This window comes from Callorhinus ursinus, unplaced genomic scaffold (assembly GCF_003265705.2).
Source record: "Callorhinus ursinus isolate GAN/ISIS: 27379988/994484 unplaced genomic scaffold, GSC_fseal_2.0 scaffold16, whole genome shotgun sequence".
Classification (NCBI taxonomy): Eukaryota; Metazoa; Chordata; class Mammalia; order Carnivora; family Otariidae; genus Callorhinus; species Callorhinus ursinus.
This window is the reverse complement of record NW_027397078.1, coordinates 31,110,257-31,126,422: the sequence shown is the minus strand read 5'-3', so window position 1 is coordinate 31,126,422 and position 16,166 is coordinate 31,110,257. Positions and strand designations below refer to the sequence as shown.

Sequence of the window (16,166 nt, the reverse complement as noted above, 5' to 3'; positions counted from 1 at the left end):
CCGTGAGTGGGAACACTCCTCTTTCATACCAGCATCTGCAAAGGGTGCCAGACAAGAATGATTGCACACAGGCTGCGAGGCGAAAAATGCGTAAGAAGCTAAGAAGTTCAAACTGACAGGAAAGGTGACTTTCTACGAAGGTGACTGAAGAACCTCAGAGAAAGCTGCTAAGCCTTTCGATCGCTACTGAATTTTACGTCGCTCAGGAGATTGCATGGCTGCTCATACTTCACCCCATCCCTACACAAAGGACACAGGTGACAAAGCAAGTTGGTATCCAGGCAAGATTCCGATACAACGTCAGAGGGAAATGCTTCCCATGTCAGGTTTGGGCCTGGAGAACTGGTGATCACAACCACATCTGAGCTGACCCCCTGGGCTGAGCCCTTCCCGCCTATTCTCACTTCCTCCACTGAAGGAGGGATGTCCACTCTGTTCCCAGGAAGGAAGAAGGACTGGGGTCAACACCACCAGCTCCTCCTACTCACTCAGTCTGATCTATCCAGGGGAGAGGAGGAGTCACTCAGCAGCCGGGGGAGACAGGCCACACATCCCAGGGAAAGGGGCTGCCGTCCAGGAAGGATATGTATCCTGAGTGCACTCCCCTCGTGCTCTTTTTCACCCTCGGGCCTGCAGGCGAGGCTCAGGGGGCCCTGTCCAGACCAGCCGAGCTCTCACCTGCTCTGCACCTAGCCATCAGCTGAGGGGGTCAGCCACTGAGGCTGCTGTGAGCCACTTTGCAGGCCCACCCCACACGCAGGTCCCCAGGGAGGCGAGCCGTCTCCACTTTGGCCTGGGATCCCAGGCAAGCTCTGTCATCCCGTTCAACCAGGGACCCCTGGCCTCTGAACAGCACTGGATCTCCATGAGCAAGGCTACCCTGGTTAAGCGTCAGGCTCTTGATTTCGGCTCAGGTCATGATCTCAGGGTTGTGAGATCAAGCCCCACGTCTGGCTCCTTGCTCAGCAGGGAGTCTGCTGGAGATTCTCCCTCTCTCTCTCTCTCCCTCTGCTTGCCTTCTTGCATCTCTCTACAGGCTGTACTGAGGGGACAGTACATACCGTCATTACCAATAAACCAACATCACCACGAGGGACCAATGCTCAATATCCCTTTTGCTTGAAGACTGTGGTGAGCTGAATGGTGGCCCCCCAAAACCTATGTCCCCCAGAACCTGTGGATGTGACCATATCCGGAAGAAGGGTCTTTGCAGATACAATTAAGGATCTCGAGATGAGATCATCCTGTATTAGGATGGGTCCTAAATCCAAAGACAAGCATCCTTATACAAAAAGAGAAGAGGAGGAAAAAAGAGAGAGAGAGAGAAAAGAAGAGAAGAGAAGAGACACAGAGAAGGCCATGCAATGACAGAGGCAGAAACTGAGGATACCAAGGATTGCCGGCAGCCCCGGAAGCTGGAATGGTCTCTCCCTCAGAGACTCTGGAAGAAACCAATCCTGCTGATGCCTTGATTTTGAACTTCTGACCTCCACAACTGCAAGAGAGTACATTTCTGATATTTTCTGCCACTCAGTTTGCAGTCATTTGTTACAGCAGCCAAGGAAACTAACATGAAGACCAAACGCTGGGGGCGCCTGGGTGGCTCAGTCGGTTAAGCGTCTGCCTTCGGCTCGGGGCATGATCCCAGGGTCCTGGGACCAAGCCCTGCGTCGGGCTCTCCGCTCAGCAGGGAGTGTGCTTCTCCCTCCCACTCTACCTCTATGCTCTCTCTCTGGCTCGCTCACTCACTCTCTCAAATAAATAAATAAAATCTTAAAAAACAGACAAACAAACACTGGCTTTTAAAAGCACAGCAGCTCAGAGTATAATTTAGAGCTATTTCCAGTAAAAGGAGTTATATATTAAAATTTCTAGTGTTTAGGGGCACCTGGGTGGCTCAGATGTTAAGCATCTGCCTTCGGCTCAGGTCATGATCCCAGGGTCCTGGTATCGAGTCCCGCATTGGGTTCCCTGCTCAGCAGGGAGCCTGCTTCTTCCTCTGCCTCTGCCTCTCTCTCTCTCCCTGTCTGTCATGAATAAATAAATAAAATCTTTAAAAAAATAAAAATAAAAAAATAAAATTTCTAGTGTTTAAAGAGGATCAGCCCCAAGCTACTCAGAAAGTTCCCCCAAAGCGACTGATTCCTTAAGCATTCTGGAGGGCAGGGGCTTAACTGTATCATCATGCAAGAAAGTACCTAAGTTCAGAAACTGCACTTTGTTCCTGATTTTACTTGTCCCAGAAATTCTAAGACACTTTTTAAATTTTTAAGTGACAGACTTATAAGTGATCAATCTACTGATCATCTACCAAGGTCAGTGATTTTGTCATCTTCAAACCATTTTAATTATTGTTACCAAGCTCAGTAACCAATACTCAGCGCCCAATGTGAGATTAAGGTCTTAAGTGTTTTCTCTCATAATTATCACAATGTGGGTACTAGTATCTCCCTGTTACATATGGATGGGAGAACAAGTCCAGAGAGGTTAAGTAATCCACCCAAACTCACACAGCTAGTGAGAGGAGAAGCTGGGATCTCAGTCCAGAGCACCTGATACCAGAGCTTACTTTTTTTTTTAATTGAAATACAAGTGACAAATAACATTGTATTAGTTTCAGGGATACAACATAATGATTCAATGTTTATATGTATCAGGAAACGATCACCACAATAAGATCTACTCCTTAGCAACACCAGAGCCGACATTTGTAACCACTGCCTCTTACCTAAGCTGCGTGAAAAGCCAGGCAGTCAGGACTTTATGGAGTGATGCCTTTCTTTTACTAAATGTAGTAAAAGAAAATAGGTGACAGGGATTTAATTTCCATATGACTTCAAATGAGACAAGCCTCGCTGAAATTAATATCGTGGTCTTAAAGCTAGAACCTGTCTGAGGTTTTAATAACAATGCTGCCAGTTAATAACCGCAGGATGGAGCAATAATGATAGAGCCTGAACCTCTCATTCAAAGGGGATTTTCTTTAGGAAATGTTAGTTGTCGTTTTTTTTTTTTTTAAAGATTTTATTTATTTATTTGACAGAGACACAGCGAGAGAAGGAACACAAGCAGGGGGAGTGGGAGAAGGAGAAGCAAGCTTCATGCCGAGCAGGGAGCCCGACGCGGGGCTCGATCCCAGGGGATCATGACTTACGCCGAAGGCAGATGCTTAAGACTTAGCTACCCAGGCGCCCCTAGCCAAGTCTTTAAAGACAAGCAAAACAGGGGCTCCTGGCTGGCTCAGTTGGAAGAGCATGCGACTCTTGATCTCAGGGTCGTTGAGTCTGAGCCCCACATTGGGTGTAGAGACTACTAAAAAATAAATAAGCTTAAAAAAAACCAAGCAAAACAAACAGCAAAAATCTGTGACATTTAAGCAAGTTTAAAATGTTCGGAAACTGAGAAATCAATCAATCAATCAAAATGCTTCCAGAATTTAAAAAAAAAAAAATCATTCCAGAATCCAAATTCCTTCAACTCATTTTCATTTAAGTAGAACAAAATCAAAAGCTCCAGAAATCTTCAAAGAATACAGCAAAACACTCGACCAATGTATTAAAGCTTCAGATAAATCCAGACCAAAATATATACATACAGAAAGTCAATGTGACATAGGTATACTTCAAGGTATGTCTCAATCCTACCCCCAAACCCAAGAATTATTAAAGATTACATTAGTAATTCCTTTCACGTACCTGTCAGCCATATTTCTCCACTTGAAAAGCAAATTACTTGCAGAATCACCAATGGGCAGATCCAACCTCTCTTTAAAATATTTAACAATGCCTTGTTCCTCCAGAAGCACAGGCACTCGGTATGTGGATGAAACATCATGGATACATATGACCTGATTAATGATGATAAAACACCATATTTAAATGGAACACCACAAATATGTCACAAGAATGAGCTCAAGAATGAGCCAAAATTCGAGAGATATGGCAGTTCATTTACACTGATTGAAGAAAAGCAAGAGTCCGGTGACCCAAACAAGAGGCAGAATTAACACAAGCTTACTTTGATCTAATTATAAAACTCTTTGAACTCATTATTCCAATTCTGGAAACATGGATACCATGGTAGAATAATTTGATATATATATATCTGGTCTTTGTTCTCAATTCCTGGTACAAAGCTTCAAAAACCTTTGGAAATTCCTGAGTGACAGGAGTATCTTTATTATGCTTATGAGGTGACTTACGGTGGCCCCTAGATGGCCTCAGGACGGGAGTTGGTCACTAGAAAACCCACGAAGTTATACTGGAACTTTCAGCCACCTGACCTCCAAGGATAATAAGGGGGCTGGAGAATGAGTTCAATTAAGTGACCAATGGTTGACTCAATCATGCCTATATAATGAAACTCCCATTAAAAAAAATCTCTAGCCACCAAGACTCAGGGGAGTATTCTGGTTGGTAAATCTACAAATGTACTAGGAGGGTGGCAACACCTGACTCCATGGGGACAAAAGCTCCTGAGCTTGGGATCCTCCCAGGCCTTGCCCTATGTATCTCTTTATCTGGCTGTTCATTTGCACTCTTTATGATAAAATGGTGATAGTAAGTATAACATTTTCCTGAGTTCCATGAGTCATTCTAGAGAATTATCAAACCTGAAGGGGTTATGGGAAGCCCCAAATTTGTAGTCAGCCAGCCAGAAGTATAAGTGGCTCAGGGACACTGGAAACTTGTGGCTGGTGACTGAAGTGGGGGGCAGTCTTATAAAGAACTCAGCCCTCAAATTTGCAGGATCTGACGCTCATTCCAGGTAGTTAGTGTCAGAGTTGAATTACAAGACCCCAGCTGGTGTCAGAGAATTGGTGTTGAAACATGGATGGTCTATGTGTCCATATCCAAGACACATGGCCCAAGGCATCACCTAAGTCCAGGCTAAAGCAGTAACATTGAATATGTACACTGTGTCTTCTAAATGTGGGTGTGTGGTTCGTGTGTGTGTGTGTGTGTGTGTGTGTGTGTGTGTATTCATTTGTTGCTGTTGCTGCTGCTGGAGTGTTTTCGTCTCCTCCCTTCTTGTGGAAAAATTTCAAGCACACACTGAACCCAGTCAAATTAATTATTACACCTGTTAGAGGAGAACGGCTCCTTTAAATGCCAGGTGGTATGGTTGTTTTTCACACTTACCCTAACGAGCTTTCACCACCCTGTCAAGTACATCCAAGGGACTACCGGCAGGCATTTAAGGATCTGCCACATTCTAAATCAATGCCAAGAAATGTTCTGCTAACTCTATGCGTTCAGTCTTCCCAAATCTGTAGCCAAATCCACTCAAAGGTTCTTAAGCTGTTTGGACATCACCAACTTGACACCTATGACTATTATGCCTCACTTGTTCGTTCACCAAAGCAATTCAAAGTGCCAAGATGTCACCTATATGAGCTCCAGCCCAACTACTAATTAAAACTAAATCTCTGGGCAGCCCAAACTCCCACAGTGGAAGATGTGGAATGTGGAACTATTTACTCATTTATCCTCCAGGCCAGAGAGAGATTTTTTTCAAGTGTCATGGTAATGACCACATCCATAGAGATGCCTCTGACCCTCCATCCCTTCCTCAGGAAATGAGAGGAGAGGATCTTTAAATGCCAGTTCACCAGGAACCAAGAAACAGGAGCGTTAACTCACATCAGAAAAAACGATATGCTGAAAAATAGCTAATAAGCTAGCCTGTGGACTGCTGGGATAGAACATCCTTCAGAATCTATAGTTCTATTGAAAACAGGCTCTGTATGGTCGGAAATGTGCACTCTTCCCTTCTCAGAGCCCTCAGTAACCCAACTCTGAAAAACCTATCAGGTGGGAGGCTGTGTGCTAGGCTGCCTCCTGAGATACAGAAATCCGAGGAGATGGTTTTTAGGCTTCAAAGAACCCAGGGCTAATCTGAAGAAAACAAAGGGTTTCTGCTAAACTTCACCCTTTTCCTGAGCACCATTCATATCACCTCTTCAACTCCAGCCAACTCCAATCCCTTACACCTAAGCCTTAGGGCAAACAAGAGACAGATAACAGAATGAAAGAAAAAGGAAAAAGCTCTCAGATACCCAGGTGGAAAGTCCTGCAGTACAGAGGACTTGAGCCCAAATCACGGTAGTTTCTTTAGCAAGGAACTGAACTGAGGCCACTGATACACTCAGCAGCAATGGTGTGAATGGGGTCTGGGCAAAGTTACGCTGTAACGTGTACAAAGGAGAAATCGCAGTGAAAGCAGTCAGTGTCCTGGAAAGACAAGACAAACAGGTTTGTCCCTGCAGGTTCGACTGTTAAGTTTTGTCCCTGTGACTTAAGGAATGATGATGCAAAGAAATATGTGATCTACCTAAGGAATCAGGAGTCTCAGATTGTTCACGTCAAGGCAAGGAAGCCGTGGCTGGCTGGATATGAATCTCCCAAAGCTTTCATAAATGCCATGAAAAGTGATACAGTAATTTAAGAGAGGCCAAACATCAGCATCCGTAGAAGTGCCTGCCCGCAAAGCACTAAAAGCTAAAGAGCAGCACTCACCTGTTCGGGTTTCACGTGACAAAACATAGAAATCTTTTCCTTCACAGCCATTTCGATGGGCGTTGAACTTCGGCAGACAATCTGTCAAAGTCAGGTGTGCACAGGTCAGCAAGCAGGAATCCGGCTATTCATACCGCCATTCGTTTTCAGGAGGAGGCTATATTAATTTCTTCTTACAACCAGAGACTTGACCAAGTAGGTACCTGTTCATTCTGGGCATGCCACTGGACTATTAGAAACACCTGAGTGCTAATATAAGCAAGTATAATCAAACTCAACACAAATCTACCAGTCAGAGCTCAAAATGTCAAGGCATCTCAAATAAACAAGAGTGAAGGCTCACAAATGGCTTGGCACACTTTTTCTCTAAAGGGCCAAACAGTAAACATTGTAGGTTTTGCAAGTCAGGAAGCTCAATTACTCAATTGTATCACTGCAGTACAAAGGCAACTGTGGACAAATGTAAGCAATAGACGGTACCATGTTCTAATAAAACTTTATTTATAGGCAGCAGGCCTGCAGGCCCTTATCTGCCAACCTCTGATCTAGACTGTTAGTGATAACTGGATTACCTGTTATAAATAAGAGCAGTGACAGCCCACCCTAGTGGGTATCAGGAAAATCCCCAAGGTCCCACCTCACACTAAAAGACCCAGGGACCAAAAAAATGATAGGACATTGCACTTGCCTAGCTGTCAATGTGGCCAATCACATGAGGACCTGGAGGAGAACAGATGGTCAGTTTAGAAATGTATGAAGTTGCCCTTGAGGATATGGGAATAAGCCTTCCCTGGCCCCTGGATACAAAGAGCTCAATGTCATAGGAACCACTTGAGAGATAGAAAAGACTTAGATGATGTTATAGATCAAGAAATGGAGGTCCTATTCCAAGAAATTTACCCATTCTCCGTAACTCACCAGATCAGGAGACAGGCCTAACCCCCTCAGCGCACGGACACTGTTCTGTGTGGGCTTGGTTTTTTGTTCTCCGGTAGCACTGGGCTGAAAAGAAATGGGTCACTGTCAGTATATTGGATATTTAGCTCTTCCGGATAATGAAGGGCTCCCTAGTTTAAAATGTGGAAAAAAACAGGCAGACAGTCTCTCCTCTGCTGTCCTGTCTGCTGCGCCCTTGCAGTGTATTCAATAAACTTCTATCTCCTTTTTAAAAAATGTGGAATAAACAGAATATCACAGGAAGATTTATAGAAGTTGCTGTCTACATACTTATCTGGAAAGCTCACCTGTGGCACAAGGCTAACATGGATATTACAGAAATTCTCTTTTTTTGCTTTAAACTGGAATTGTCTGAATGCTTCCACAAACGGCATCCCTTCGATGTCTCCAATGGTACCACCCAACTGGGAATGGAAAAAAAAAGACACAAGTGACCTTCCACAGTATACAGACTAATAGAAACATTATTAAGAAACAGAGCACAAGAACAGAAGTTTATAAATATACTAAAAATCATGGAATTGTATACTTAAAGCAGGTGAAATTTAGGATAGATACATTAAACCTCCTAAGCTGTTCGACATGAAACAGAAAAGCACTGTACATTTAAGAATGGCAGGAAGCAAAGGAAAGAGAGATGGGAGGCTAGAAAGGAAACTAAGAAGAAAGGATGCAGGATAACGTAGCCAGGTAAGCAGGTAAGGGAATAAGCGGAACATCAAGAAGGGAAAAGAAACAGAGGTCAAGGAGGGCTTTAAGGGGTGCCTAGGGGCGCCTGGGTGGCTCAGTCCGTTAAGCGTCCGACTCCTGGTTTTATCTCAAGTCATGATCTCAGGGTCGTGGGATCGAGCCCCACATCAGTCTCCATGCTCAGTGGGGAGTCTGCTTGAGATTCTCTCTCCCTCTCCCTCTGCCACTGCCCCCCAAAATAAATCAATCTTTATTTTTTTTAAGATTTTATTTATTTGACAGAGAGTGAGAGAGCACAAGCAGGGGGAGTGGGAGAGGGAGAAGCAGGCTCCCCGCTGAGCAGGGAGCCTGATGCGGGGCTCCATCCCAAGACCCCGGATCATGACCTGAGCCGAAGGCAGACGCTCAACTGACTGAGCCACCCAGGCGCCCCAAAAGGAAGGCTTTAATAGAAGGGAATTCATAAGCAGACAAAAAGATCCGGAGTATAGGCCACTGAGGGGTGAGATCAAGTAGTTTCCACCAGTGGTCCACTTGGAAGGTAGAACACAAATCCAGTGACTATATGAGAAAGGTGGGAGCCACCTGGCTCTGCCTGGTGAGCAATAGTGCTCTCTCACTCTCTCTTCTTTCTCTCTTTCTCCCCATCTCCATGTACACACACAGACACACACAGACACACACAGACACACACAGACACACACACACACACACACTCCTGCATTCTTCTCAACAGTCTCTTTGCAATGGTGGTATTACTAGAATTAACTACTATTAAAACATGCTGGCTTTCTGAAACGAGTCCTACCGAAAGCCCCTATAATATTCCTGACAGCGTAATCCTTTGATAAATGTTAATTTACAGTGTGCTTCCAACAAGTAAGGCATTTTAAAGTAAGCATTTACTTTAGGATAAAATTAGCCTTAACCTACTCATCCTCACTATATCTAAATACTTAAAAGGCTATCACATGGATTTTAAAATTAATTCTCTAGCATTTGAGGATCTACTGCATGCTCAACACTATAAATGAGGTGCTGAGAAGAATTTAAGACAACAGTGCTCCTAAGGAGCTCAGAATTTATCTAGGAAAATTAGGCAGAGATAAAGAACAATAATCAAGAATAAAACTTGGGGCACCCGGCTGGCTCAGTCAGAAAAGTGTGAGACTACTGATGTTGGGGTCATGGGTTCAAGCCCCACTTTGGGTGTAGACAGTATTTAAATAAATAAAACTTAATGCAGGATCTAGTTACAGTGTAGCTGTAAAGTGCTGCCTTGTCTTTGCCCCCTGCTCAAAATAAAGCTGTTACCTTTCTAGCCCTGTCCCGTCATGGTGCTTAGCAGCCAGGGATGCACGGTCTCAGACATGTTTACCAAGTAAAACACTGACTTGAGGGGCGCCTGGGTGGCTCAGTCGTTAAGCGTCTGCCTCCGGCTCAGGTCATGATCCCAGGGTCCTGGGATCGAGCCCCGCATTGGGCTCCCTGCTCGACGGAAAGCCCACTTCTCCCTCTCCCACTCCCCCTGCTTGTGTTCCCTCTCTTGCTGTGTCTCTCTCTGTCAAATAAATAAAATCTTTAAAAAAAATAAAATAAAATAAATAAAACTTAAAAAAAAAAAAGAGTAAAACTTAAGCACTAATTGAAATGATCTGGATGCTGAGAAGGAAAAGATCGTGGCAGGACCAGTCCCAGAATCCACCATCTTCTTTGGCTTCAGCTACCTAAGTAGGTCCAAAATCTACTACAAGCCCCAGCCTGTCTTCCCAGCACAAGTGGATTTTGGAGCCAACATGTCCTTGACATCCTGGATGACTCAACAATTACTCAAACTTCGCACGGCCCAAACCGAACTCTCCCTGGGCCCATTTCTCTGAGTAGCCCCTCATCTTAGCAAAAGCATCTCTTCCCACTAACTAGTTCAAGCTGGCAGTCTGGAAACCATCCTTGATCCCTCCCTTTTCGTCACCTGATCCAGTCCAGTGCTCTCTATATCCAGTGCCACCACCTTAGACACCCACGCCAACACCACCTTTGGCCAGGATGATTGCAGTAATCTAAAGCAGGGGGTGGTGACAATGGCCTGCTGCTTGTTTTTCTATATAAGGTTGTACTGATTGGCACAGAGCTATGGCATTCACTTACATATTGCCTACGGCTGCTTTCACACTACAACGGCAGAGTTGACTCTCTGACCTGCAAAGCTAGACATATCTACTATCTGGCCCTTTACAGAAAAAGTTGGCTGACCCCCTCATCTAAATGGCCTCCGAGCTTCTACCCTCTCCTGTCCCACCATCAAATCATTTGCCACACACCAGCAGAGTGACCTTATGAAAACTCAGAATATTAAAAAACAAAAACCTCAGAATGTATCTCTCCTGTGTTTCTACCCTCAGTGGCTCACTGCTTCACTAAAAATGAAATCTAAATTCCTTGAGGATCTGGCCCTTGCATATGTTTCTTTTTTTTTTTTTAAGATTTTATTTATTTATTTGAGAGAGAGAATGAGAGAAAGAGCGCAGGAGAGGGGGGAAGGTCAGAGGGAGAAGCAGACTCCCCGCTGAGCAGGGAGCCCGACGCGGGACTCGATCCCGGGACTCCAGGATCATGACCTGAGCCGAAGGCAGTCGCTTAACCAACTGAGCCACCCAGGTGCCCCTTGCATATGTGTCTAATGTCATCTCATGCCCCTGCTCACCACACACTCCCCCCCTACTCCCCACACACACTCCCTGTACTTCAGCCCCACTGGCTTTGCAGGTCCTCAGATGGGCCGCTCTCTTCTTTCCTACCCCTTAAGCCCTCCTACCCTCCTTCTTATGTATATCTATCTCCTCCTTATCCTTCAGCCTGAAAAGCTAGGTCTTTCTCTGAAAGCCAGCCTCCCTCCGACCGCTCCCTATCACAGCCCTGTGTCTGTGCCTTTCCTACTAACTCAGCACCAGGTGCCATTATTTCCTGTGTGTTCTCATTTCCTGCGTGAAGTGATAAGCCCCATGAGAATAGGAACATGCCTGCCCTGCTCCCCACCCTATTGCTGGCACAAGCCCAGCTCCCTGTACATGGCACTGCAGTTGAAGGGGTTCAGGATAGGTCTCACAGAAATATGCCACTTTGCCATGAAGATTGTTTTGACTTAAAAGCAACCAAAACCCAGCAGATTCAGCTGCCTATATTTACATTGGAAAGTGGGGAATCCCATACCAGGAAGAGAGCCATGGCCAGAGGCTCCTCTTTACCTAAGAAACTTAGCTGCATAACAGGGAAGTCTTCGTTTTCCAAACATCTCCTCTGCCTCTCTGCAAATGGCCTTCCTCCCCTTTGTATCCTCTAGGCCTCTACCCCTCTCCTTGCTTCAGTATATCATATAAGCCTCATTTTGCCTGGCTGCTTTGGAATCTCTCATGTTTATACGGACTTTCTGTACATATGTAATTAAACCTTTGTTTGATTTTCTCCTATTAATCTCTTTCAGGTTAGTTTGATTCTTAGACCAGCCAGAAGAACCTTGAAGGGTAAAAGTAAAATTTTCCCTCTCCAACAGGGTTTAGCTTAGTGCTCATCCCAAGACAGAAGGGTCTCAGAATTCAATTATAGGCCCTAGGTAACAGCATTCTAGTACCTGTTACCATAATTACAATGGAATCAAACTAAGAAATCTCGGGACTACATTGGTACAGAAAAAAAAATTATTCTTCATTAATTTTAAGTCAGATAACAAAACATAATTAAAGTTCAAGCTTCCAGGGGCACCTGGGTGGCTCAGTCGTTAAGCGTCTGCCTTCGGCTCAGGTCATGATCCCGGGGTCCTGGGGTCGAGCCCCGCATCGGGCTCCCTGCTCTGCGGGAAGCCTGCTTCTCCCTCTCCCACTCCCCCTGCTTGTGTTCCCTCTCTCGCTGTGTCTCTCTCTGTCAAATAAATAGATAAAATCTTAAAAAAAAAAAAAAAACTCAAGCTTCCTGGGTATGGAATAGATAGAAATATGTGACCTTTCTGTAGGAGAATGACAAACTTAATTATGAAAATCCTAGAAATATCACATGCAATCAGGAAATTGGCAGGGGGTGAGGGGCTGAAGTGCTCACCAACTACAATATACCAGAATCTAATGAGAAAAATTTTTAGGAAAAAAAAAGGTCTGCACTTAAACTAAACCATATGGGGACATCTGTTTTTTTCATAGGTGTACTCTGGTAATCAACAGGCAATCTGAAAAAGAGGCAAAAAACTTTAAACATTATCCACTTCTGCCCTCACATGGCTTACAGTGGTACTGTACTCTCTCAGCCAATTTGGAAGGTCGTATTACCGGGATCAGAAACCCTCAGTATTATTACTAGAATACACCTAAGTTAATTATTTCCCCACACAACAAAGAAAATAACACCTATAACAATATTTTAAGATTTATCCAAAGTTGAAATCAAAGCAACAGCAAATTTATGAGACGTGCAATGTCTGCTTTGCCTTTAAGGAAAGGATTCTTTTTTGAAATAAAAAGAGAGACAGAAAAAGAAAGAATTTATTTCTTTAAGCCAGGCATAAATTATTTCAGGTTTATGTGGAGATGACCTGGACTTAACAAATAAAGCCTGTTAGCTCCACTAGTCTGAAAAGTAAGAGCCTCACAAAAAGGCTTTGGAGACATTTCAACCACTTCCATGTGGTAAAACTGAAAAGTAGCTTGGTGGTCCTTCTTCAAAAGCTTAAATCATGCACGAACACAAATGTTGAGCAGAACTTAAAACGAACCCAGAAGGATGCCTGACTTAGTGTCCAATAAGCCAATATAAACATTAGGGTTATATGAAGAAGGAGTTATGCTGGGGACAACTTGTCAGTTTGTTTCCATGAAATTAAAAATGAAGACCATGAGTCCCCGAGAAGAGGAGTCATATCACATTTGCCTTTATATGCCTAGCAGCTATCAACGGGGCTAGTGCATATTAAATACTAAATTAATGTTTTTTAAGCCAAAGAAGTCAATTTAAGAGCAGGATGGAAAAATAATAATAAAGAGCATAGACATAAAAGAATAATATGCAAGTACAGACCTAAAATGTTTGCCTGTTGTTTCTTGGGATGGAAATTTCAGTTTAATTTGAGATGTCCTTGGGGCGCCTGGGTGGCTCAGTCGGTTAGGCGTCTGCCTTCAGCTCAGGTTGGGATCGAGCCCCGCATCGGGCTCCCTGCTCAGGAGGGAGCCTGCTTCTCCCTCTCCCTCTGCCTGCCACTCCCCCTGCTTGTGTGCACTCTCTCTCTCAAATAAATAAATAAAATCTTTAGAAAAATTTTTGAGATGTCATTGAGAATTCTGGATTTTATTGTACAAGTGGAATCTTCAACAATCAGGGTCTGAATCTATAGTATACATCTTTGTAAAATGATGACAAAGAGAATCAGATGCGCTGACCCCAGAAAGAAACATAAAAGCTTTCTTCAAGGATGAGTCTCAAAAAATAATAGCTAAGGGGCACCTGGGTGGCTCAGTCGTTAAGCGTCTGCCTTCGGCTCGAGTCATGGTCCCAGGGTCCTGGGATCAAGCCCCGCATCGGGCTCCCCGCTCCGCGGGAAGCCTGCTTCTCCCTCTCCCACTCCCCCTGCTTGTGTTCCCTCTCTTGCTGTCTCTCTCTGTCAAATAAATAAAATCTTTTTAAAAAAATAGCTAAAAAAACTGAGAACATGAAAAAGAAGTGTTAAGAAGGCTCATCCTAAGGTCAAATTGGGCTTATATTTTAATATCATTCAAAGGCAGCTCAATTACACTAAAAAAATAGATTTCCCTCAAGTGGGGGGGACGGAGCCAAGGAGAAGTGTTCTGGGGGCGGGGGGATGCTGGCGAGGCTCATGCTGGAAGGCTTCGTGTTTGAGGAAAACAGCTTGGAAACAGGGCAGTGAGGGTACTGGCGACCGTGAGATCTCTGCGGCTGCTCAGAACCCCCTTCCTGTGTGGCCTGCTCTGGGCCTTTTGTGCTCCAGGTGCCGGGGCTGAGGAACCTGGGGCCAGCTTCTCCCATCCTGGCAGTGTGGGCCTGGATAAGAATACAGTGCACAACCAAGAGCATATCATGGAGCATCTTAGACGGTGTCATCAACATACCAGAAGCAGAGATGTCCCCACAAGAACTGCAGCTCCATTATTTCAAAATGCATGATTAGGACGGCAGTAATTTCCTTGATGGTCTAGAACTCTCCACAGCCATCACTCACATCCATAAGGAGGAAGGGAATGAACAGGCCCCACCAATGAGTGAAGCTGAACTGATCAACTTAATAGATGATGTTCTGAGAGCCGATGACAAGAACAATGATGGATACGTTGGCTGTGCTGAAATTTGCCAAATTACTGCAGTAGACATTGTTTGGCCATCTAGTTATATGTAAATGTGACCGTTATAATGGGATCGAACACTTTGGGTAATGCAGAATAACTCATTTCCAACTACTGGGACAGTATTTTTGGTAAAAACCCGCAGCAGTTTATTACACTGGGGTGAGAAAGAGAAATCAAGAGAAATATAAGAGAAATGGGACATACTGTAGTCCCCAAGTACTGTTCAATCTCTTACTGGACAAGGGCTTGATTAAAGAATCCTTTTAAGAATATTGGATAATTGGAGCATCAGGTACTCAGGAACTTGGCTGTAGAATATCGCTAGTCTCTAGGTTTTCATTCATGCTACCTGAAAAGTAACACAAGCTTTGCCAAGTGGACACACTTTTCAGTATCAGGGACGGAGTAGCATAAATGTCAAATGTTTCCCCTGGTGGATCCTGTCTCTTCAGGTAAACATGATCAGTATTCCGCAAAGTTCCCCCAGCCTGAATGATGACATGCCCTTGGGCAGGGGAATATTAGGCTATTTCAAAGCCACTGCCTAAGAAGGCTGCGAGATCTTGAGTTCAGCTAACCTTAGAATCTAAGATTCTGTATCTTCTGGCACTTTGGAAATGATACACCATTGACCTAAGTGATTAACATTTTTTAGTGTTTCTTTTTTTTTTTAAGATTTTATTTATTTGTTTGACAGAGAAACACAGTGAGAGAGGAAACACAAGCAGGGGGAGTGGGAGAGGGAGAAGCAGGCTTCCCGCGGAGCAGGGAGCCCGATGCGGGGCTCGATCCCAGGACCCTGAGATCACGACCCGAGCCAAAGGCAGTCGCCTAACCAACTGAGCCACCCAGGTGCCCCCATTTTTTAGTGTTTCAATATTTTATAGAACTACTGCCTCATCCTTTCTTTTATGTCTTCTTCAATTTAGGAGAGACCTTGAATTTGAAAGTGTTCTTTGTTCTTATCATTAGCAAATGTTTTAGCTTTCTTGATATTTGTAAATTTAACCCTTGTTTCTAGGGTCTGTTTTTGCGGTTGAGAAACCATTAGGAATGCAAGGACTGTATTCCTCCTGCTTGGTGCCATGGGGGGTAAAGCTGCGAGCTGGTCTTGCCTAAGTGAGGAGTGAGATCACCAAGCACCAACTGCGGCAAGCTATATTCAGAAGGAATGGTGTTTAAATGACCTCTTCTACCTTAAATACATGAATTCTTTCAGATCAGGAAAGATTAGAAAAAGAAGCCCAAAACGCTTAACAGTGCAAATCTCAATAATGGTTGAAAATGAGAAGCAGCTGCAAATTGTAATTTGGTTTATTGGATGTGATGAACGTGCTGGGATGGAAAACCCAAAATGATGGTTGAATGGGGAAAAAACTGCATAGGATTTGCTGTAAGATGTACAGAGACTTACCTTCTTTATTAAAGTATTCCTATAAGAAAACATGTATTTGTAAAAATGGTTTCGTGTGTCCAGTATTTGTGCAATCAGAGCTGAATTGTAAACTATTCTTGTAATATCCAGTTATTTTGAAAGATTTATATACCGAATCCTGGATATATGAAAAATAAAAATGATGAAACAAAAAAATAGATTTCCCCCTTCTCCTTTTTTGTAATTATTTTTTAATGTATTTTTTTTTTAAAGAAGAGCAGAGGC

General features: G+C 44.0%; 1 protein-coding gene across 4 annotated transcripts in view; it reads right to left on the bottom strand.

Moving 5' to 3' along the window:
- The window catches only part of CTPS2 (CTP synthase 2), a 100,793-nt gene that overhangs the window by 68,643 nt on the left and 15,984 nt on the right, over nucleotides 1-16,166 (bottom strand). For all 4 annotated transcript variants that reach the window (XM_025857682.2, XM_025857686.2, XM_025857683.2 and 1 more), the window contains exons 5-8: nucleotides 7,763-7,879; nucleotides 7,437-7,520; nucleotides 6,519-6,599; nucleotides 3,696-3,847 (exon numbers count right to left, since the gene is read on the bottom strand). In XM_025857682.2, coding sequence (XP_025713467.1) covers nucleotides 3,696-3,847; nucleotides 6,519-6,599; nucleotides 7,437-7,520; nucleotides 7,763-7,879 — 434 coding nt within the window. The remainder of the gene's footprint in view (nucleotides 1-3,695; nucleotides 3,848-6,518; nucleotides 6,600-7,436; nucleotides 7,521-7,762; nucleotides 7,880-16,166) is intronic.